General features: G+C 51.3%; 1 protein-coding gene across 9 annotated transcripts in view; it reads left to right on the forward strand.

Moving 5' to 3' along the window:
- CAMKK2 (calcium/calmodulin dependent protein kinase kinase 2) overlaps positions 1–22,036 on the forward strand; it is a 39,790-nt gene extending 17,754 nt beyond the window's left edge. For 4 of the 9 annotated variants that reach the window (XM_064272171.1, XM_064272173.1, XM_064272170.1 and 1 more), the window contains 15 exons: positions 1,376–1,876; positions 2,592–2,639; positions 3,617–3,670; positions 4,321–4,372; positions 4,719–4,852; positions 5,831–5,867; positions 9,113–9,134; positions 9,277–9,365; positions 11,448–11,647; positions 12,343–12,396; positions 14,611–14,684; positions 14,767–14,854; positions 16,014–16,142; positions 19,820–19,920; positions 21,746–21,937. In XM_064272171.1, the coding sequence (XP_064128241.1) occupies positions 1,442–1,876; positions 2,592–2,639; positions 3,617–3,670; positions 4,321–4,372; positions 4,719–4,852; positions 5,831–5,867; positions 9,113–9,134; positions 9,277–9,365; positions 11,448–11,647; positions 12,343–12,396; positions 14,611–14,684; positions 14,767–14,854; positions 16,014–16,142; positions 19,820–19,920; positions 21,746–21,818 (1,590 nt within the window). In that variant the 5' untranslated portion in view covers positions 1,376–1,441 and the 3' untranslated portion in view covers positions 21,819–21,937. Of the gene's footprint in view, positions 1–1,375; positions 1,877–2,591; positions 2,640–3,616; positions 3,671–4,320; positions 4,373–4,718; positions 4,853–5,830; positions 5,868–9,112; positions 9,135–9,276; positions 9,366–11,447; positions 11,648–12,342; positions 12,397–14,610; positions 14,685–14,766; positions 14,855–15,918; positions 16,143–18,000; positions 18,059–19,819; positions 19,921–20,419; positions 20,463–21,745 lie in introns of those variants that run through there. The other 5 variants (XR_010318571.1, XM_064272176.1, XR_010318572.1 and 2 more) reach the window with 5 other exon arrangements.
- Positions 22,037–22,555: the final 519 nt, after the last annotated feature.

Raw genomic sequence — 22,555 nt, forward strand, 5'->3', positions numbered from 1 at the left:
CCACCCAGCAGCTCTGTGGGAGAGAGACCTGGCAGTCTACTTCCCATAAAGATTACAGCCTAGGAAACCCTATGGGAGCCGTTCCGTCCAGGATCCTCTATTTTAGTCCTGTCAGAACAGTCAGTGGTGGCAGCCAGGCAACATCTGGCTGTGCTAGACTCATATTGGACAATATTCTGTTGTGATTTATAGAGGTTTCATTGGCTGATTTTTGGAAGTAGATCTCCAGGCCTTTCTTCCTAGTCTGTCTTAGTCTGGAAGCTCTGCTGAAACCTGTCTACCATGGGTGATCCTGCTGGTATTTGAAATACCAGTGGCATAGCTTCTAGTATCACAGCAACGTGTAAGCCGTTACAGTATGATAAACCGACAGACAGATGAAATAATTGCTAGTTAAAAAATTCAGGAGATATCACCTAATATCTTAAATTTAAGCCTTTTTTTGTTGGGGGAGGAATACCAGGCAATCCTAGGCCCAGATCCCTGCATCTCAGTAGTTGACTTGAGCTGGAAGTAGCTAGCCGTCTGTAAGGAGGACACGGGGTCTATTTTGGAGTTTTCTTGCGCTTGGTTTCTGTAGGCATTTGAAGGTACCTGACTGGTGCCCTGGTAATGTAGTGGCTATAGCGCCCGGCTGCTAACCGAAAGGTTCGTGGTTTGAACCTACCAGCTGCTCTGTGGGAGGAAGATGTGGCAGTCTGCTTCTGTAAAGATTTACAGCCTTGGAAACCCTATGGGTGATCTGAACCCACCCAGCAGTGCTGCAAAAGAAAAGCCTGGCAATTTGTTTCCACAAAGTTTAACCAAAAAACTAAAACCAAACCTGTTGTTGTCTAGTCGATTCTGACTCACAGTGACCCCATAGGACAGAATAGAACTGTCCCGTAGGGTTTTCAAGGCTGTAAATCTTTATGGAAGCAGACTGGCACATCTTTCTTCCGTGGAGTGGCTGATGGGTTCGAACTGCCAACTTTTGTTAGCAGCTGCGCACTTAACGACTGCACCACCAGGGCTCCATCCATAAAGATTACAGCCAAGAAAGCCTTATGGAGCACAGTTTTATTCTGTAACACTTGGGGTCGCCATGAGTCAGTATAGACTCAGTGGCAATGAGTTGGCCTTTTTTTTAATAGGCATTTGAGTTTGGAATCCTAGTTCTACCACGTGAGGGGGGCTTTTAAGAGAAAGACATGTAGAATATGATTTTCTGTATAGATCACAGGTCAGGTTGTGTCATGGTTTGCAGGATTTTTTGTCGGATGTCAAACTGGGGTGGGAATTGGGCATCAGCAGGACCAGGAAGAGAGGGGCTCCTTTCCCTGTTTCTGTGCCACAGGGGTGGGGAACAGGCTGCTGACTCTTCCTTTCTCCTCAGGTGGCCCTGTTGTCGCAGATGGGAGTGCCCGGGTGTGTTGGATGAGGCTGGCGCACGCCGCGCACCATGTCATCATGTGTCTCTAGCCAGCCTAGCAGTGACCGGGCCGCCCCCCAGGATGAGCTGGGGGGCGGAGGCGGCAGCAGCGAAGGCCAGAAGCCCTGTGAGGCCCTGCAGGGCCTCTCGACCTTGAGCCTCCGCTTAGGCATGGAGTCCTTCATTGTGGTCACTGAGTGCGAGCCGGGCTGTGCTTCCGATGGCCTGGAGGCTTCCCTCCATGCCCCCAGGCCCCAGACCCGGCCTCACCTCTCCAGCCGCAAGCTTTCTCTGCAGGAGCCGTCCCAGGGCGGCCCAGAGGCCAGCGGCGGTGGCTCAGACATGAACGGGCGCTACATCTACCCGTCCTTGCCCTACTCCCCCGCCGGGTCCCCGCAGTCCTCGCCACGGCTGCCCCGCAGGCCCACTGTGGAGTCTCACCACGTCTCTATCACGGGTATGCAGGTGCGTGAGCCGGCGGGATGCCGGGACAGGGTCCCCATGTCCTTCTCTGCCCCCACCAGAGCTCCCTATGAGGCTGGGGTCCCGAGAGGCAGATCCTGAGACAGGAGTCCAGTGCAACCATTGATTGGGGCGGTGACCCCAGGAAACACCAGCAGGGGGTGGGGACGGACGTGAGGCAGGGAAGGGACAGAAGACAACAAAGGGGCATTCTCACGCTGGCTTTCACTGTGGGCAGCTGAGGCTCAAGCCATCTGGGGAACCCCGGCGACAGTGAGGAGAGTGGGGAGTTACTGCTTACTGGATACAGGGTTTCTGTTTGTGGTGATACAAAAAGTTCTAGAAATAGTGGTGATGGCTGCACAACCTTGTGAATGTCCTTAATAGCACTGAAAAGTACAGTTTCAAATGGTTAAAATGGTAACTTGCGTGTATATTTTCCCACCGTAAAAGTGTTTTTCAAAAAAGAGTCCGTATTACATGATCGTGTTTTTCTAAAGTACAAAAACAAGCAGAGCTCTGAAGTTAGACGTCAGGATAGTGATCACCTGGGGAGGGGGCAGCGACTGGGGGGTACCCTGTGTGGAATTTCTGGGGGGCTGGGGATGTTCTCAATCCTGATGTGGCTGCTGGTGACATGGGTGTGTTTAGTTTGTGCAAAATTGAGCTCACTGCAAACTTCGGCTTCATTTTCCTGGCATCTCCACCTTCTCTCCAGGACTGTGTACAGCTGAATCAGTACACGCTGAAGGATGAAATTGGAAAGGTAAGTAGCCCAGGAGCCAGAGTGGCTTCCGCACCCACCTGGGACGCCTCAGATGCCATAGGGGGAAGCCAGCAGACATGAGGGAGGAGTCCTTGGGGACCAGCTTAGGAGAGGGTTTTGTCATCGTCTAGATTTTTATTTCACCTTAAAATCAATTGTGTTTAGGAAAAAAAAATTAAATATGTTTCTGTAAAAGCTCAAAAACCTTCCAGGAAATCTGTGAGGAAAGTTATCCTTAGAACAATCAACTATATGAGACCAAAAGTGCAACATTTGCTCAAAAGCAAAGATGAGCAGGCAGGAAGGGGCAGGAAAACCGGATGAATGGGAACAGGGAACTCAGGGTAGAAATGGGGAGAGTGCTTACATCTTGCGGGGATTGCAACCGATGTCACAGAATACTTTGTGTATAAATGATTGAATGGGAAATTAATTTTCTTTGTAAACTTGCAACTAAGGCGCGCGCGTGCACACACACACACACAAAAGCTTCCAGGGGTATCCCATATCGCCAGTGTGATAGTTGTGTCCTCACCACGTTAGTGTTGTCTGTTATTTCCCAGAGTACTCTCACATCTGTTTTTACTTGTGTTTCAGCAAGTGGGCAGTATCACTAAAGGGAAGAGACAAAACCTCAAATGCCTATAGAGGCTAAGTGAGTAATGTATAGGAATGCAGCAGCCTAGGTTTAAGACAGTAGGGAGTAGTGAGGTCTGTGGTAAACTGTTAACATATGGAAGCAAGGGCTCCATACCATCACTTCTTCTAATTTTTTCAAAAGAAGCTGGGAACCTAGATTCTTACATGAAATCTTTCTGATGTTGTGTTGGCAACTAATTCAAACTTTGTGAGTCCAACAGAATACCATTGCAGGCCAGATCTGGCCAATGGGCTACTAGTTTGCAACTGTATTAGGGTCCTCATTTTGCAGATCATAACTTCTGGATAGCATGTCATTCGCATCTCCCTTTATTCAGGGCTCCTATGGCGTGGTCAAGTTGGCCTACAATGAAAACGACAATACCTACTATGTGAGTATCCATAACCCCTCCCATCCCATGCTGTCCAAAGAAAACACCTCCTTTCCAGCACTCAGCTTCGGGGCAGGATGTCATGGCTACAGTCTGGTTCTATTCTCAGGTCATTGTGTGCATTAGGAGGGAAGTGCTGTTCCCAGTTATAGGTGGGAAATGGGGAGGTGAAGCAAATGTCTCTTATGCCTAACTGGGCTGCATTTCTTCATCCCCCATGGCGCTGAGCACAGTGTGGTAGGGAGACAGTGCCTTTTTACCTAAGGCTTTGGAGTCAATCTCATGGGGTTCAAATCCTGGCTCTGCCATGTAACCTTGCACAAGTGATCTAAGCTCTGAGCCTCAGTTTCCTCAGTGGTAAAACAGTTACCCCAGACTCACTCATGTCTTGATTCAGGGGCAGCAAGTCCCAAGGCCCATAGTCTCTCAGCTGAGGGGGCTCCCCAGAACCCCAAGAGCACCTTCAGGGATGGAGGGGCCCTGAGAATCCAGCCTCCACACACCCCAGTGGCTGCTTGATCACCTCTGGTGACAGGGTACTCACTATATTGTCCTGAGGCTCCACTTAAGTGAGAGCTGGGAATGGGGGGAACCTTCCCCTCCGCTGTCCTCGCTGCCGTAACCTGGGCGCTGGGTCTCTTCTCTCACAGGCAATGAAAGTGCTGTCTAAGAAGAAGCTGATCCGCCAGGCAGGCTTTCCACGTGAGCTTGGGGGGCCAAGGCCTTGGTTGTGGGGGCAGGGGCCTGAGGAAGAATGGGTCCCCTGAAGGTCACATGTTATATGATTCCATTTCTGTGAAATGTCCAGAATGGGCAAATGCATAGACAGAAAGCAGATTAGTAGTTGCCAGGGATTGAGTGGAAGGGGGATATGGAGTGACTGCTAATGGGGATAGGGTTTCCTTTTGGACCCTTGGTGAGGGTTGCCCCACCTTGTGATATACTAAAAACTCCCTGAATTATACATTTTAAATGATGACTTTGATGATATGTACATTATATCTTAAAAAAAAAAAAAAAAAGCCAATAGATTCTGTGTGTCCTCCAGGCCGTCCCCCACCCCGAGGTACCCGGCCAGCCCCGGGGGGCTGCATCCAGCCCAGGGGCCCCATTGAGCAGGTGTACCAGGAAATCGCCATCCTCAAGAAGCTGGACCACCCCAACGTGGTGAAGCTGGTGGAGGTGAGCTGTGAGCTGGGAGGAGGCCCAGGGAGGAACACTGATGCCCCGCCCGCTGGCACAAGCCAAACCCTGCACCAGTGATTCCAGAAAGAGCAAGTCCACGTCCACTGGCCTGTTGCAGGGCTGAGTGGTATTAGCTGCCCCAGGCCCCTTCACACCTGGTATTGAATGCACTTCTCATCTCTCCCTGAGCCTATTTTATTATCCCCATTTTACAGATGAAGAAATTGAGGCTCAGAGGAGTACTGTGGCTTGCCCTTTACCCATTTCTGTCTGTCCTCAGAGCTTGTTCTCTTTCCACTATACATATGTGTATCCAAAAAGCAGACAGAAGAACCCCGTCACAAGGCTCACTCACAGTTTAAGAAATTACTGTTGTCATGTTGCAAAGGCAGGGAAGCTTTTGGCCTCAGTATGCCCCTGCTTTCTCCTGCTCACCCAGATGCCGAGCGGAGGGCTGTAGTGAGCCTAAAGGGCTGGCGTTTTTCTCATTCCTTCGTGTAATCTTTACTAAGTCCCTACTGTATGTCAGGAGTCCCGGGTGGAGCTCAGCTGCTAACTGAAGGTTGGAGTCCACCCAGAGGTGCCCTGGAAGAAAGGTGTAGCAAGCTACTTCTGAAAGATCAGCCAGTGAGAACCGTAGGGAGCGCAGTTCTTTTCTGACACGCATGGGGGCACCCTGAGTTGGGATCGACTCCGCGGCAACTGGTCCTGGTACCTCCCTTCTATAACCTTCTTTCTGGGTGTTCTGGATCCTTGAGGATTGGGGCCAGGAGGTGCTTGTTTTCCAGATGGCCATTTGGATCCCAGGCTCTGGGCACGTACCCTCCTCCCTCCTTCTTAACATGGAAAAACGGGCCCGTGAAGGTCTCCTACAGGCACACGCGGTGCCGTGGCGTGGCGTCTTCCCTGCTCATCTCTGTCTCTCTCTCTCTCTCCTGCTCCTGGTCTCCACCTGTTCCACGTGTCTGCCAACAGGTCCTGGATGACCCCAATGAGGACCATCTGTATATGGGTAAGAGCCCTGTCCTCCCATCGACTGCACTCCGCCATCTGTGCCTGCCCAAGCCCAGGGTTCTCACAAGGCAGCCCCTCCCTCGGCCCTCCATTGAGCCCCCAGAGGCCACAGCCTCTGGTTTAAAGCAGGAGGTGGGAGTTCTTGCCAGAACTTTCTTTATCAGGGTCTCCTATTGATTCATTTGCAAATATTTACTGAGCACTTAGTATGTGCTGGGCGCCCTTCTAGGCACTGAGGGTGCAGTGATGGGCAAGCAAGACAAGGCCCCTGCTCTTAGGAAGCTGATATTCTCGTCAGGGTAGACAGATAGCATTAACTTCCTAGGGCTGCCATACAAAGGACCACAAAGTTTGGGGGACTTCAAACTGCTAAAATGTATTTTCTCACAGTTCTGGAGGCCAGATGCCGAAGTTCAGGTGTCGACAGGGCTTCACTCCCTCTGGAGTCTGTAGGGGAGGATCCTTTCTTGCCTCTTCTGGCTCTTGGCGGCTCCTGGTGTTCCTTGGCTTGTGGCAGCACCACTTCAGTCTCTGCCTCCATCTTCACATGGCCATCTTCCGTGTGCCTCTGTGTGTCCTCTCCTCTTAGGAATCCTGTCATTGGATTTAGGGTCCACCCTACTCCAGGGTGACCTCATCTTAGCTTGATTGCATCTGCAAAGACCACGTTCACAGGTTCTGGGTAGATTTGATGGGGCGGGGCGGGGGGGACATTGTTCAACCCAGTACAGGAGCCGCTGGAGGTTTTTGAGCCCAGGAGCAGAATGATTGAAAACAATGGGTCTTAAAGAGGAGATTCTCAAACTCTTTGAACCCAAACAGCTTCACGGATAGAGTTCTTAATGTCTTGAGGTGACAGAGCTGAGAGGAGCCATGCTCACATTTGCTGTATCCAGTGGTTTTGAAAACCCAGGCACAGTTATTTTTGACCTTCCATGCACAGCTTATGTGTGACAAAGACAAGCATGGTAGCATGGGAAGCCAGGTAGCTAGGTATCCTGAAGGGCCCTGCCACCACCAGGTGACCTCAGAAGGAAAAAACTTATATTTCTCAAGGTTAAAAATCCCCGCCACCCTCAACCCCAAGAGTGGTTGGACTGTGGGTGACTGGAAATAGACCCCTTTGACCAGGCCGCTTTCCTCCTGCCGACTCATTTGTGGTGCTAATGGGGTGGAAGAAAGGCACACAAGTTTGTGAAGCTGCTCTCACAAGATGAGGCTTAAACAGCCTAGGCAACAGATGCCGGAGCTGAGAGGACGGAGCTCTGTGAAGCCCTTCAGCTCCTCCAGCCCACAGCCTTTTCTTCTAACAATAGCCTGAAGCCATGGCAAGTCTGTCTTTACTTGGTTTTGCCCCAGGCTGGTTGAAGACCCCAAAGTCAGGGAGGGGATCAGGGAGTTAAGTTCTATTTCTGGTCAGAACCTATAACCCTTCTTTTTGCATGGGAGCCAGCTCTCTCCCTTGGCCACCTCAGCCCTTGGAGAGCTTTGAAACAACTTTTTGGTTTCTATTATACACTCACCTCAGTGCAGGTAGATGATTCTAGAACACCAGACAACTCCAGAGTCACCCTCCAGGGGATTTGGAAATCTATGGTACTGTTTTTTCACCTCTTAAAGTTGAGCTTTATGTTCCCAGCTAGGTTTGTCCCTGCAGAACAAAGTTAAAATAACTGCACCATATGACTCAGCAATTCCGCTCCTAGATAGATACCCAAAGAGTTGAAAACAGATATTCGAACAAATACTTGTACACAAGTGTTCATGGTAGTTAGTCCTTGTCACAATAACCAAAAGGTCGAAACAACCCAGATGTCCATCGACTGATGAATGGGTAAATAAAATGTACATCCATACAATAGAGTATTATTCAGCTGTAAAAAGGAGTGTCCTGATGCATGGTACAACAGGGATGGACCTCGAAAACATGTTGCTGAGTGAAAGGAGCCATACACAAAGGCCACATGTTGTCCAATTCCACTTACATGGAATATCCAGAACAGGCAAACACAGAGACCCAGAGTAGATTAGGGGTTGCCAGTGGCTGGGGGCCGGGCGGCGGGAGCAACTGCTTGATGGGGCACAGAGTCTCCTGTGCTGCTGATGAAAGTGTTTGGGAACTAGGTGCGGTGGTGGCTGCGCCACATTGTGGATGCAGCAGACACTGCTGAAATGTACACTTTCAAACCGTTAATTTTATGTGACGGGAATTTCGCCTCAGTTTAAAAAAGGCAGTCTAAAATCCTGTGCTTTCCCTAAACACAGCTTGTCTAACACGGTGGGAGGTGGTGGGAGGTGGGGTGGGGGGTGGGTCCCCTGTAGGGCTGAGAAGAAGCTGGCGTGGCATGCAGCATTTGGGTGCCATGCGTGACTGTGGGTCCTGAAGGGTCCTGTTTGGGGGGCACAGGATGAGCTGACCTCCGAGGTGGTAGGGAAGCCCCACTCCCACCTCTAGCTCCAGGGCTTGGTTTGGGGCGAGAGTCACAGGAAAGGGTCAGAGGGCCGGCTCGTTAGGGAGGGCCAAAGAGTGGAACCATACCATCTGGCAACGCTCCGTGGCCTGGCACGGTCTCATGGTTTAGGAGAACGCAGAAGGTGTTGTTGAGACCTGTTCTGGCTGTTTCTTGGACGGAAGCTTTCCTAGGGATCCGGCGTCCCCTATCATTACTTCTATGGGTGTTAATCAGTAGCCATGTGAGCTGTGCCCCTTCAGCCTGTTCAGTGGCATCAGGTGACTCAGGACCTGGGCCCAGCTGAGGGACATTGTGTAGCATCCGTCATGGTGCCTGGAGCCTCTGCAGTGTGAGGGGATGAGAAGGTGCCTGGAGCCTCTGCGGTGTGAGGGGATGAGAAGGTGCCTCGAGCCGTGTGCATCCATGGCTTTTCTCCCCTGCCGTGTTTTCTTTGACCAAAGGGTCCCTGAAGTAATCGCTTGAAGGCCTTAAGAGCAAAAAGGGAGTTTTCCTGAGGGAGGATTCTGCCTCCAGACCATAAACAGACATCTTGCCAGAACTCCCCTATTCTTCACTCTTTTTGTCCACCTGGGGACTAAAAGTGAAACCAAGTTGGGCCCCAGGGACATCAGGAGTCTCTGACATGGGCCGCTTTGGCTTCGTGGCCTTTTTCTCTCCCCGGCTTTCTGGGCTTCTTGGTGTTTCTGGGGGCGGGGGTGGGGGGGACCAGGAGGAAGATGGATTCCCCACTTCCTAGTGTAACAGCTTACCCCCTTCTCTTTCCTTACAGTGTTCGAACTGGTCAACCAGGGGTGAGTATCCAGCTCCAATGTGGGTGGTGCTGGGAGCTCCTTGAGCCACAGCACCGAATGGGCAGCGCCGGGCTCTGCTGGTGAGAGGGGGCTGGGGGGGTGTGCATCCGGCTTGACTTTCATGGATGTGTCCACCTTCCAGGCCTGTGATGGAGGTGCCCACCCTCAAGCCACTCTCTGAAGACCAGGCCCGGTTCTACTTCCAGGACCTGATCAAAGGCATTGAGTACTGTGAGCAGGGCCTGTGGGAAGAACCCATTCTGAGGTGGTGGGCGGAGAGTGGAAAGTTCCTTATTTCCCTCCTGGAACTCAAGGAGGTGGGCGGGGAAACAGAATTGTCTGAGATGTAAAATCATGAACAGCTGCACAGAACCATCTTGGGGCTGTGCCACATGGAAAAGATCCCCGCAGTGACACTCATAGTAGTGACCATTATCCAGCACTTTCTATGTGCACCAGGCACTGTCAGGGACTCTGTGTACATCGAGCCTCATTCCTCCTTACAACCCTGTGACAGATCACGTTAACCACCTGAACATTCATGTCCTGTGCGTTTCTTGTGGCTGCTGTAACAGATGGCCACAAACTAAGTGGCTGAAAGCAACAGAAATTTACCTTCTCAGTTCTGGAGGCTAGAAATTTGAAATCAAGGTGTCAAGAGGGCCATGTTCCCCTGAAGGCTCTAGGGGATCCTTCCCTGTCTCTTCCAGCTTCTGGTCATTCCTCGCAATCCTGGACACTCCTTCTCTTGTGCCTCCTTTGTCACATGGCCTTCTCCCTGTGTGTCTTCCCTGTGGTTTTGCGTCTCTTCTTATAAGGCCACCAGTCATATTGAATTCAGGGCCCTCATGGTAACTAATCACATCTGCAAAGACCCTATTTCCAAATAAGGTCACATTCTGAGGTTCCAGGTAGACGTGAATTTTGGGGGATGCTGGTCAACCCATTACCTTTCCTCACCTGTAAAATGGGGATGAAGTGTCTCTGAACTCTTAGGGCTGAAGTCAGCCAGTGCACATCCGTATTTCTGACTGGAAGATGCCCTTTCTGTTTCTGGCTGTTAAACCTTTGAGTCTCACTTCTGCCTATCACATAGCATTGTTGAGAGGGTTAAAGGGGGTAAATGTGAAGCACTTAACATAGGACTGGGCTGCAGACTAGGTGTTGAACCAAGGGAGCAGCTGCTGTTGCCACTGATATTACCATGTCCGTCACTGTCATCATCACTGTCATAGAAATGGCATTTGGGCCTTCAGACCATGGGCATCTTAGGGTTCTCTAGAGAAACAGAACTAAATATAGATACACAATAACCACAACGGTGGACTCAAACATGCCAACATTCATGAAGATGGTGTAGGACTGGGCGACATTTTGTTTCGTTTTACATAAGATCCCCATGAGTCTGAGTAAAAATAACAACAACATAAATGGAGATACAGATTTATGTTAAGGAATTGGCTCATGCTCACTATTGTGGGGGGCTGGCAATTTCAAAGTCTGTAGGTCAGAAGACAGGCTAGAGATTCCTGCAGTCTTGTGCCCTAAAATCCATGGGTCAGGAGACAAGGAGAGTGAAGAGTGGAGGAGTTTTGCCACAATGTTTGGTCATAGTCTGGAGGCAGAAGACGCCCTAGGGAAAACTCCCTTTTTGCTCTTAAGATCTTCAACTGATTAGATGAAGCTCGCTGCATTATGGAGGGTGACCTGCTTTACTTAAGGCCAACTGATTTAATCACCTGTAACTAACAGCAGCCAGATTAGTGTTTGACCAAACAGCTGGGCACCATGGCCTAGCCAAGCTGCTACATAAAATTAACCATCATAGTGGGATTGCCTTCTACCACCGGCGGACGGCTGGGCAGGAACAGTTAGCCAAGTCCCCAATTCTGCCTTATTCACACTTCAGCCTGCTCCGCTCACTGTTAGTTTGGTGAACAGGTTGAATGTGGCCGTTGGTAAATGAAAATATGTTTGACCGTCACTAGCCTTGAGGCTCCTTGCAGGGAGTCAAGCTCAGCAGAAACTTTCCATGCACTGTCACCTGTGACTTTAGCTGACAGCAGTAGACTGTGACTAATTTCTGTTGGCAGTCAGTATTTCACTTCTCATCTTTGAGGAGGGGGAGCTTCTTAAAGACACTCTGTCCCTTATCTTTCATGTGGGTGCCCAGCTGTTTGGGGGGAGGGAAGGCTGGGAAGGGCCTAAGACCATGGGAGACATAGTACCAGAGTATGTCAGGCTGTGTCTCTGGATTGGGTGGGCCACGTGGAGATCGTCGTGTGGCTTTTTTTCCTACCCCCTCCCACCCAGTACACTACCAGAAGATCATCCACCGGGACATCAAACCTTCCAACCTCCTGGTCGGAGAAGATGGACACATCAAGATCGCCGACTTTGGCGTCAGCAATGAGTTCAAGGGCAGTGACGCACTCCTCTCGAACACTGTGGGCACGCCTGCTTTCATGGCGCCTGAGTCGCTCTCAGAGACCCGGAAGATCTTCTCGGGGAAGGTACCTGGGCCGATGGAGCGGGAATGTGGGTTGGATCTCCTGACAGGCTGAGTTCTGCCTGGGTTAGGGTTCTGTTGGTTGTAAGCGGCAAAAATCCAACTCAAACTGGCGTAAACAGTGAATCCCCTGGCTTATAGCTGAGGAGTGGGGTTTGGTTGGTTTGGGGCTTGGCTAGATACAGGGACTCAGACAGGAATTGGTCTTTCTCCTCCTAGCTATTTTCCTGCATTGGTTTCATCAGCAGACGGGTCAGTCACCAGCAACTCTAGGCTACTTTCTGTCAGTTTACCAACCTCAGGGGATAGATCATTCCTCTTTCTGAATAGTTACAGCGAAAATCCTGGGGTTGGCTCTGATTGGCCCACCCTGGGTCATATGCCCATCCTCATCTGTAAAATGGGGATGAAGTGTCTCTGGACTCTCAGGGCTGAACTCAGCCAGTGCACATCCATAGTTCTGACTGGAAGATGCCCTTTCTGTTTCACTGTACATAAGTGATATGGGGCTTTCATTGGCTGGCCTGGGTCATGTGTCCACCCCAGAAGTCAGGGGGAAGGCTCAGCCCTTTGCCACCTTCATGGATGAGAGTCAAGAAGAGTCAAGAGAAAACTTGACGATTGGATGCTGGCCAGCAGAAGCAGTAGATGCCCTTCACTGTCCCTTTTCCCCCTCACACTAAGCCCTTTTTCTTGCAGGCCTTGGATGTTTGGGCCATGGGTGTGACGCTGTACTGCTTTGTCTTTGGCCAGGTAACAGGATGGGGTGCCTTGTCCCCTGAGTGCTGTTGGGTGGCCCCCTGGATTACAGCTAGATACCAGTAATCACCCTTGTGGGGAGACAGTACTTATTCATTTGAAAGTTACATCATCTTATTTCCACAGCTAGAACTGAAAGTCAAAATGGATGCTTCTCCAAATATTTATATTTGTATGTGATGATTATGTCTGTGAAAAAAAAAATTCTGTGTAAACGGAAGGTTTGGCAGAGACTCTAGAGTTTGTAAATAATTGATGAATTTAAGGCAAGGACAGCAAAGGTGGCATCTCTCACCACTCCTGAGCCTGAGACAGACATCACTAATCAATAGGTGCACTCTCCTGCTGAGCCTGATCCTCTTTAACGTTCTTCTCAATACAGTGTTCCTGGAAGCTATTGTCAGAGGGATAGAATTGTAATGGAAGTCAAGATCTACTTGGCATTACTCATTTAGGGAGTACTGTTTTGTCTTTTTGTTGTTGTTGTTTTGATATTATTAATACTTAAAACCCGTAGCTGTCATTGATTCCGACTTATAGCCACCCTACAAGACAGAGTAGAACTGCCTCATAGGGTTTTCAAGGAGCGGCTGGTGGATTCGAACTGCTGACCTTTTGGTTAGCAGTTGAACTCTTAACCACTGTGCCACCAGGGCTCCTATTAATACTTAGGGACATCTGTTTTTAATTCTACAGCTCGGTTGATTTCACAAGCAATGAAAGTGTGGATTTCCTCTTTCATGAGCTTGTGCCCCTATCGAGGAAAGCTTAAGAAACTGATCGCATGAGGAAGGGAAGGCATTTATAAGAGCAAGAGTCACTGTGCCTTTTTTCTTGCAACATTTGATTAGAAAATAGGCAACATGCAGCAAAGTTGAGAGAATATGAGAATAAACACCAGGTACCCACCAGCTGGATTCTTCCACTAACATTTTACTGCACCTGCTTTATCCCTTGTCTATCCATCTATCTCGCCCTCTAGCCATCCATCCGTCCATCTTATTTGTTGTTCCACGGTAAATCGTTGACATATTATTAGCTATTGTTCCATATTTGTTTGTGTGTGTGTGTGTGTGTGTTTGACATAAAATTTATCATGGGATGAAATGGCCAGATCTTACCTGTACTATTCAGTGAGTTCTGTCCAGTAGACACCTGTGCAACCCAAACTCCTGTCTCAGCTTACTGTGCTTTAAATGAAACGGGTTTGCTTGGGCAGGGATGGACGAGGTAGTTCTCTGCCACCTTTCCTGACCGTCTGAGCACCGCGGACAGGTCCGTTCTTCCAGCACACGTACCTGAGCTCCTCCTGGTGCAGGCCCTGTCCTGGGTGTGAGCTTCCACTTGTCACTTGGGAGGTGGAGAAAGGAAGGGACTTCAATCCCAGCTTCCTCCCTTCCCATGACCCCTCACCTTCCTGAGCTCTTGTTCTCTGTTCCGTAAAAGGAGAATATTATTGATTACTTCTGCAAGGATTGACAGAAATAACTCAAATATTCCTTAACTCAGCAGGTATTTATTGAACCCCTAGTTTGTGCTAGGAGTTTTTCTAGGCACTGGGGATTTAGCCGTGAGCAAGACAGACAGAAATCCCTGCCCTCTTGGGATTGGAGTGATTAAACAATAAACAAATTAATATGTAGCGTATATAAGATATGTGACAATAACTATGCAATATAGGTTAAATGTAAATAAATAATACATAAAATGCACAATAAAGGTTAAAGATATGAAAATAGGTAGTATACTCTCAAGGATACCTGCTATGATGAGAAGTGACATGGCAGAGTTGGGGGGGGTCTGTTTAGGCAGTATGCCCAGGGAAGACCTCTCTGAGAAGGTGTACTTTGGGCAGAGATGTGAACAAAGGGAGAAAGCAGTTGGAAGAACATTCTAGGCAGAAGGAACAGCCAGTGAAATGGGAGCCACGAAAACCTGTAGCACAGGGCCTGCCACAGGCTCAGCCCTGCAGTTCGTTGCAGCTGCTACTTCAGCTTTCTTGTTCTAGGTACTATTATTGCTCACCTCGCAGGTGGGCGAGAAGAGGCTTTGCTTTTGTAAAGATGGGTAACCTGAAGCACAGCTCCTGACTAGGCCTTCTGGAAGGACATTCCTGTGTCCTCTGGAACTTGGGTATGGGAACTGCCCCCTCCCTAAAGGATGGCCGTGGCTGCCATTGACTGTTCTGTCCCCGGCCTCTCTCTCCAGTGCCCGTTCATGGACGAGCGGATAATGTGTTTGCACAGTAAGATCAAGAGCCAGGCCCTGGAGTTTCCAGACCAGTGAGTACTGCCGCCCATCCCACGTCCGCCTCCCTCTCCATGTCCTCCATCTCTGCCTCTCACCCTTGCGTGTCTCCCCCAGGCCCGACATAGCCGAGGACTTGAAGGGCCTGATCACCCGCATGCTGGACAAGAACCCCGAGTCAAGGATCGTGGTGCCGGAGATCAAGGTACCTGAGGGGCGCCGTGACCCTGATGCGTGCACCTGGCTTGGCCTGCATCCTGCGCTTGGAGTTGTTTGGCACAACCCAACTCAGCTCAGGCCTACCCCTCCCTTCACAGCGCCAATTGGCACATCTGCCCCCTGGCCTGGGCCTCTGGGCTGCTGGGGGCTGGTGGACTGGCAGGAGGAGGAACTGGGGATTGCAGTAAACGTGATTGTGACATGGAGCCTGTAGCTGGTCAGCTGGGCAGCCTGCACTCGCTCTGATCGATTGGCTTGGGGCCTCTGTGCTGCAGTTCTCCGGCCTTCTCTTAATGCTGCCCTTAGAGACATGGCCAGTCCCTTTGAGAAAGTACAGTGAGGGTGGGAGGAAGTGCTAGACAGTTTGACTCCCTTGGCTGCTGAATTCCACCTGTTGCAGGAAACATGGTTAGGAGAGACCCTTGCCACCCTCCCACCCCCCATCCCTCACCCCACGCTCACATCTGGCCCTTTAGAGATTTGCTTCGGAGACTCCTTGATACCTAGCTAACTAGCATCAAAGGTGTCTTAGAGGGGCAGCCCTAAAAGTCCGGGAGTCAGGGCAGGGACCCCCAGGGAAGGAGGGGTGCAGAGTCTCCCTGGGTCCTCTCCTGATCGCTTGCCTCCTGCTGATCTCATATGCCCCTGAGCCTCTGTTCCTTCTCTGTGCAACGAGGAGAGCACTCCCTGCCAGAGCTGAGCCTCTGTTTCCCCCTCTGTGCAACAGGGAGAGCGTTCCCTGCCAGAGCTGAGCCTCTGTTTCCCCCTCTGTGCAGTGGGAAGAACACTGCCTGCCAGCGCTGAGCCTCCAAGTGTTGGGCTGTTGGGGAGGGAGGTTTGTACCTCCAGCCACCGTGCACGCTGACACCTAATTCTGGTCACTTCTGTTGAGACTGCAGCCAGACAGGGATGCTGGTCCAGCACACATTTCAGCCTCGAAGCCTCCTCCCATTCTGTTTCTCCTCCTTTCCCTGTCTCCTCCCATCCCTCTCCTCCACCTGCTTTCTGCATGCCTGCCTGCCCGCCTGTTCTCTGCATGCCCGGCCACAGGCCTGCGCATGCCCTCCGCCCCGCGCCTTGGGCCCCTGTGTGCTCTCGCCCTCCTCAAGCCTACCGCCGCCTCACCGTCCTGTCGTTCGTTGAAGCTGCACCCTTGGGTCACGAGGCACGGGGCAGAGCCGCTGCCGTCAGAGGACGAGAACTGCACGCTGGTCGAGGTGACCGAAGAGGAGGTTGAGAACTCGGTCAAACACATTCCCAGCCTGGCGACTGTGGTAAGGTGGCACGGACCACTGCCCGAGAGCAGGGATAGAGCCTGCAGCAGCCCAGCAGGGCCCAGCAGTGGTGTCTGAGAGCAGACGTTGGGCCTGAGGTCTGCCCTCACCCATAGCTATTGACCTCCTCTAGGCCTTGTCATAGTAGGCCAGGTGACCCTGCCTCTTAGCGCTCCAGGTTCTGTCTCCAGCCAGGTCCCAGTGCACCTGGAGGGGATGGTCCCTGTCCAAGGATCCCCGGCCCCTTCTGGAAACCCAGCTCTTCCTGCTTTCAGAGCATGTTGGGGGAGAGGGGTGGCAGATGTCGAGGACAGGGACCTGGACAGGAACCAGAGCCAAGGCCTCCAAGATGGAAATCTCTCCCACTTGCCTGGACCTACTGTCTCCAGAGTGAAAAGCGTAATAGCACCTCTCCTGGGTGGGCTACCACCAGGGATGGGGACAGGGGCCCACTTCACAAGCGTCAGGAAGTTCTTTCTGATTCCTGAGAGCAGGGTACTGCTTAGGAGCCACTGGGCCCCCTCTTTATAGCCCGGAATTTGGGTTAGACCCAGGAAGGAGGAACATGGAGTCCTCCAGGCCTAATCTTGGAGACTCTGGGAGTCTTCTGCTTGTCAAGCTTTGCCCTGGAGGGAGATCCGGAGTCCCAGAAGTCAGGGGTCCATGTGGCAGTCCTGGGGGCAGACCCCAGGTGGCCACTCCCTCCCCCCCATAGCATCCCGAAAGCCATGAGATGTGACCGACCGTGTTTGGCTATCCCTGGCCCAGCAGGCAGGGAGGGCCCTGGGACTCTGAGGATGCCACCTAGACTGCCTACAGAGCCCCAGAGTGTCCAGCCTCGAGGACATGCCCCTTTTAGGAGCCCAGGTGCTGACTCCTTCTTTTCCAGCTTCGCACCTCTCCCTCCTGCTTCCCCACATTCTCTCCTTCTTCCAAACCAGAGTCTCTGGGGTGGGGCATCATCATATCTTCCTCCTCCCTGCCTGGGGCCTCTGCACGACCTTCCCATGAAAGCTCACCCACCCACTCGCTCCTCCTCATTGGCCCCACCACCCACTGCACCCACTCCCAGCACCCGTAGTGGGGTTGGCAGCCATGTCGGACTCCCACTGCCCATCATGGTTGCTTCTGTTCCCAGCTCCATCCTAAATTGTGGGGGGAGGGGAGAAAGAGATCCTGAGCCAGTCCTCTCCCACCTCCCTCTTGGCCCAGCTCCCAGCTGTGGGTTGTTGGGAGAACTTGGCTGACCCTAGAGATTGGCAACGGTCATTCAGTATTCAAGAAACGCTTTTTTTTTTTTTTTGTATATTTTATTTTGTTGTTGTTGAGACTATATACAGCAAAACGTACACCAATTCAATCGTTTCTACGTGTCCAGTTCAGTGACATTATGTTCTTTGAGTTGTGCAACCATCCTCACCCTCCTTTTCTGAGTTGTTCCTCCCCCATTAATGTAAACTCACTTCCTCCCAAGATTCCCATCTAATTTTTCCGGTTGCTGTTCTCACTTTTTTACTAGTTAAGCTAAACTCTTGTTTGGTTTTAAGAAGACTTCAGAGGATATTTTTGGTTGAAAGTTTAAAGACTATCTCAGGGCAGTAGTTTCAGGAGCTTTTCTAGCCTCCATGGCTCCAGAAAGTCTGGGTTCCATCAGAATTTGAAATTCTATTCTACATTTTTTCCCTTTTGATCAGGATTTTTCTATGGAATCTTTGATCAAAACGTTCAGTAATGGTAGCCGGGTACCATCCAGTTCTTCTGGTCTCGTGGCAAAGAAGGCAGTTGTTCATGGAAGCAATTAGCCACACATTCCATATCCTCCTCCTATTCCTGATTGTTCTTTTCTCCGTTGCTGCAGATGAATAGAGACCAATTGTCTTGCCTTGGATGGCCGCTTAAAAGCTTTAAGACCCCAGGTACTATGCAACAAACTAGGAGGTAGAACAGAAGCACTAAACACGTTATTAGGCTAATTAACTGGGATGTTCCCTGAAACTATGACCCTAAACCTCCAAACCAGGGAACCCATGAGGTTTTTGGTTGTACATAGCAGCCTCAGCAGCTGTTTTTTTTTTTTGGTCATTGTTGTAAATATATCTATCATATAACAGGAGATACTTCTTGAGCACTGATTGGCTTCTAAGGTCTGTGCTGGGAGCTGGGGGTGCAGCGGGGGGCAGAACCAACATGACCCTGTCATCATGGAGAGGCAGACGCCGCTCATGCACCCACAAACACATGTTCCACATAACGAGAGTGCTAGGAAGAAATAGGATGGATTCCCTCACCCAAAATTTGGTTTGGATGTTGAGACTGATGGCACCACACACACACCAAGAAGGTGTGAAATGCTTCACATAATGAGGCTTTCTGGGGAAAGCAGAACAGCTCCCAAGTACGTTCTAAAGTGGATGGTAGGTTGAGGTGGCAGACAGGGGCCTAGGAGGTGATGGAGGGATATTACTTTGTCCCAGAAGGATCTCCTACCCACCCAGGCAGCAGCATTGTTCCCAGCCAAGGTGGGGGCCAGTAAGTACTTAAGAGTGGATGGGGGGACACCAAAGAGCTCCCACCCTCTGCAGTGCAGGAGGCCAGCCCAGCCTCCCACCAGGGTAGAGGGGCTTCCCAGGACCTCTGAGCTCTCAGCACACCCATCAGCCAGTACAGTGGCCACCCCCAGGGTCTTGGGCTATTTCTTCAGCAACTTACACTTGGACAGATATTTGTTGACCTCGACTAAAATGCAGCCCCCTCAAGAAATCAGAGTCCTCATACACTCCTCGTGGGACTGTAACATGGTACAGCTGTTGTGGAAAACATTCTGGCATTTCTTCAAAAAGTGAAACACAGACTTAGTTTGGGAGCCAGCAATTCCACTCCTAGGCATGTACCCAAGAGGACTGAAAACCCATGCCCACACAGAAACTCGTACATGCACGTTCATAATGTGATTATTAGCAAGAGCCCAAAGGTGGAAAACAGCCCGTGTCCATCAACACTTGAATGGATAAACACGATGTGATCCATTACAATGGAACAGCATCCGCCATAAAAAGGAACGAAGCACAGATACAAGCTACAGTGTGGATGAACCTTGAAAACATTGTGCTAAGTAAAAGGCCATGTATTGTTTGATTCCATTTATATGAAATTCTGGAGTAGGCAAATCCAAGAGACAGAAAGCAGATTAGCTGTTGCCGGGGGCTGGGGGGCAGGGAGGGGAATAGTGATTGATTCCTAACAGGTACGGGGTTTCTTCTGGGGGTGATGAGAATCTTCTGGAATTAGAGGTGGTGGTTACCCAACCTTGTGAATATACTAAATGCCACTGAATCGTACCCTTTAAAAGGGTGAATTTTATAGGATGTGAATTCTGTCTAAAAAAAAAATGCAATCCCCACCCGGAGAATTATGCCTGGGAAGCAGTAGTTTATCTCCTGCTGGGGTGTGGTCATGAACGACCTTGGAGCAAGTCAGATTTGGTGATGCCCTTGGCAGCTGTGGCTTGGTGGGAAGGATGCTGTCCCAACAGCTTCCCTCAAAGACCTGCCATCAGCCACCAGCCCTGCAAGTTGGTAGGACTGGGGGAGAGTGGAACCTGGTGGGTAGAGGGGGAACAGCACTCTCCCCCAGTAGCTGAGTGGTCACCAGTGTCCCCCTTTCCTCATCCTCTCCAGATCCTGGTGAAAACCATGATTCGCAAACGCTCCTTTGGGAACCCGTTTGAGGGCAGCCGGCGGGAGGAGCGCTCCTTGTCGGCACCTGGGAACCTGCTCATGTGAGTATCCAGGCTTTTCTCCCCGCTGGGTGGGGGCTGGAGGCTGACACAGGCAGCCTGTCTGCCCCTACACCCCACCCCTGGAGTGGCTACACTGTCTGGAAAGACCCAGACAGGACCCACCAGGGATACCAGGAATGCCAGAGCAGCTGCTGACTTTGGCCCCCCATCTTGGTTCAGCCCCTCCTTTTGCAGACAGCTACTCCACACCGCAGTATCCCCTTTCCCGGGAGGGCTTGGCTTTAACTGGGGGGCTTTTGACAGGAAACATTTTGTGGCCCAGAAGCATGGGTGCTTAATGATGGGATTTCAGGCCTTGCTCCTGGGACCTTCACATTGTGACAGTGAGGTGTCTGTCCACCTGTTGTAGAGCCTGTCCAGGCAGCAGCTCTGTCAAGCTGAGGTCTAGGGTCAGAGCACTTCCAGGGTGGGGGACAGGGATCTCACGGAGCCCAGTGTCCCTTCTCACTGCCCTTTTCCCTCCCTCTGGCGGTTGCAGCAAAAAACCTACCAGGGAGTGTGAGCCCCTGTCTGAGCCCAAGGTAACGCCTGCTGCCTGTGCTGTCTCTTCCGCCGGGGCCTGGGGAGGGCAGCCGCACAGCACGGGGCCTGTCCACCCAGGGGCACGCTCCCCCAGCCGGGTGCTGCACCCAGGTCCACCAGGGCCTTGGCTCCAGGATGAGAGCCAGGGGCACCAAGGGGCATCGGCCTGGTGGTGGCTGTGCATGTGGGGCCAGGGCTGCGGTGCATGGCGCTCCACCGGAATGCCTGGGGCCTCACCTGCATCACCACCCAGCTGGCACAGGCTGCCCTGGCTGCCTGGAGGCTGGGCTCCCGCATACTTTGTGGTTCTGCTGGCGAGCATGAGCAAGCCCTGATGAGGGAATGAACTAATAAACAAGCAATGACTGAAGCCTGTCTCCCCTGGTAAATCATGACCATGACCCCTCTAAGTGGGGACTGTTCCCCCAATCTCAATGGATCCAGTAAGTCTGGTTTCCATGTGAATTTGAAGTTCTATTCTACCCTTTTTCTCCTTTTGGTCAGGATCCATCTCTGGGTCTTTGATCAAAATGTTCAGTAATGGTAGCTGGGCACCATCGGTTTCTTCTGGTCATGGCAGAGGAGGTAATAGTTCATGCGTCCCCTGGAAGCCTTACTAGTGGCTGTTCAGGGACATAGGCACACTTTTCCTGCACGTCCTTGGTCTCCTCTGCTTGAATGCAGTCATATCACCAGGGTGGCCCTTCTCTTCCATCCTGGGTGGTCTTCAGGTGGACCCTAGGGTCAGGGCCTGGGGGGCAGTCAGTTCTTTCCACTAGCATTTCCTGAAGTCTTTCTCAGTGCTGGGCCAAGATGAGGTGGTCCTGCTCCCTGTCCCCAAGGAGCTCGCCGTCCACAACAGAAGACCAGTGTCATGATTGCTACCCTGTAGGAATTCATAGCCCGAAGGGGAGGAAAAGCTACATACCAAGACCCAGAGAACAGGCCTGAAAGCAGCAGCACACTGCTGGGAGCTGGGCCATAGTCAGAGGTGTCACACAGATAGATTCACATCTCCTTGTATCTAGTTCTTTGCCATTGTTGGCAGATGATAGTGGCTTTCCACTTACAGAGGTGATACAGAATCTCCTTTAGAAAATTTATTTAAGCAAGGGAAAAGGGGGAGAGAATTTAAAAGAAGTCAAGTCAGCTGTGTTACTGGTGATGCGAACGATAGGCGTTGCCTATGTCCAGAAGGGGTTGGGATGCCATCCGTCCGTCTGTCCATCATTCCATTTGTCCTTCCTCGGGTCCTAACAGCGGTTTTCTGTTTGGTGAGCAGGAAGGACGGCAGCGCAGACAGCCTGCGGGGCTCCGGGCCCCCCCAGGCAGAAGAGGAGGAGGTGCTCCTGTGAAGGCGGGACCCTGTGCCGACAGTTGGGGGGCCCTGGGTGCTGGCTCTTCCACATGCACGCAGCCCCTGCAGCCCAAGGAGGAAGCGATGGAGCCGGAGTAGCTGCCGGGACCGCCCGCTTGCATGCCGCCTCCGGTGCTGTCCTGTCCGCCCTCCCCTAGCAGCATGCCCTGCAGACTGGCAGCGTCGCAGTGTCTGGTTGTTTCTTCCTTTGTTGTGTGAAAGGGGACAAAAAGAAAAGGGACTCAACTCCCTGACATCGACCTTGGCTGCTGGCTGGCCTAACGGGCAGGTGTGAGGAGTTGGAAACCCAAGCTCACAAGCACTTTGGGGTAATTGCTCTTTAAAACGTTTCTATGCCAAAAACCCTTCGTTGTGACTTCAGAACTACGTCCAGTACACCAAGTGAACATGTAGGGGGTTTGGACATTGCAAAAAACTGGCAGAAGACTTGGGCGGTCTGAGGCTGCAGAGTGAGTTGCAGTAATTTTGAAGAGGGGTTATGATTCCTCATGCAAACTCCAAACCGTGGAACCTTCTGGAAATAAGGACTCCAGGCAACAGAGCAGGGCTTGCCCTCAGTGGCTGCCGGGAGCTTTCCTGCAACTTATTTGTAAGAAGGACTTTTTACATTTTTTATGGGTAGAGTTGTAGTCAAGAAAACAGAAAGGGCTTGAAGTTCAGTTTACTTGCTTTGGAAGGGGACTTTTTTCCCCCAACTCTCGAGGGGCGTTTGGC

This window comes from Loxodonta africana, chromosome 19 (assembly GCF_030014295.1).
Source record: "Loxodonta africana isolate mLoxAfr1 chromosome 19, mLoxAfr1.hap2, whole genome shotgun sequence".
NCBI lineage: Eukaryota > Metazoa > Chordata > Mammalia > Proboscidea > Elephantidae > Loxodonta > Loxodonta africana.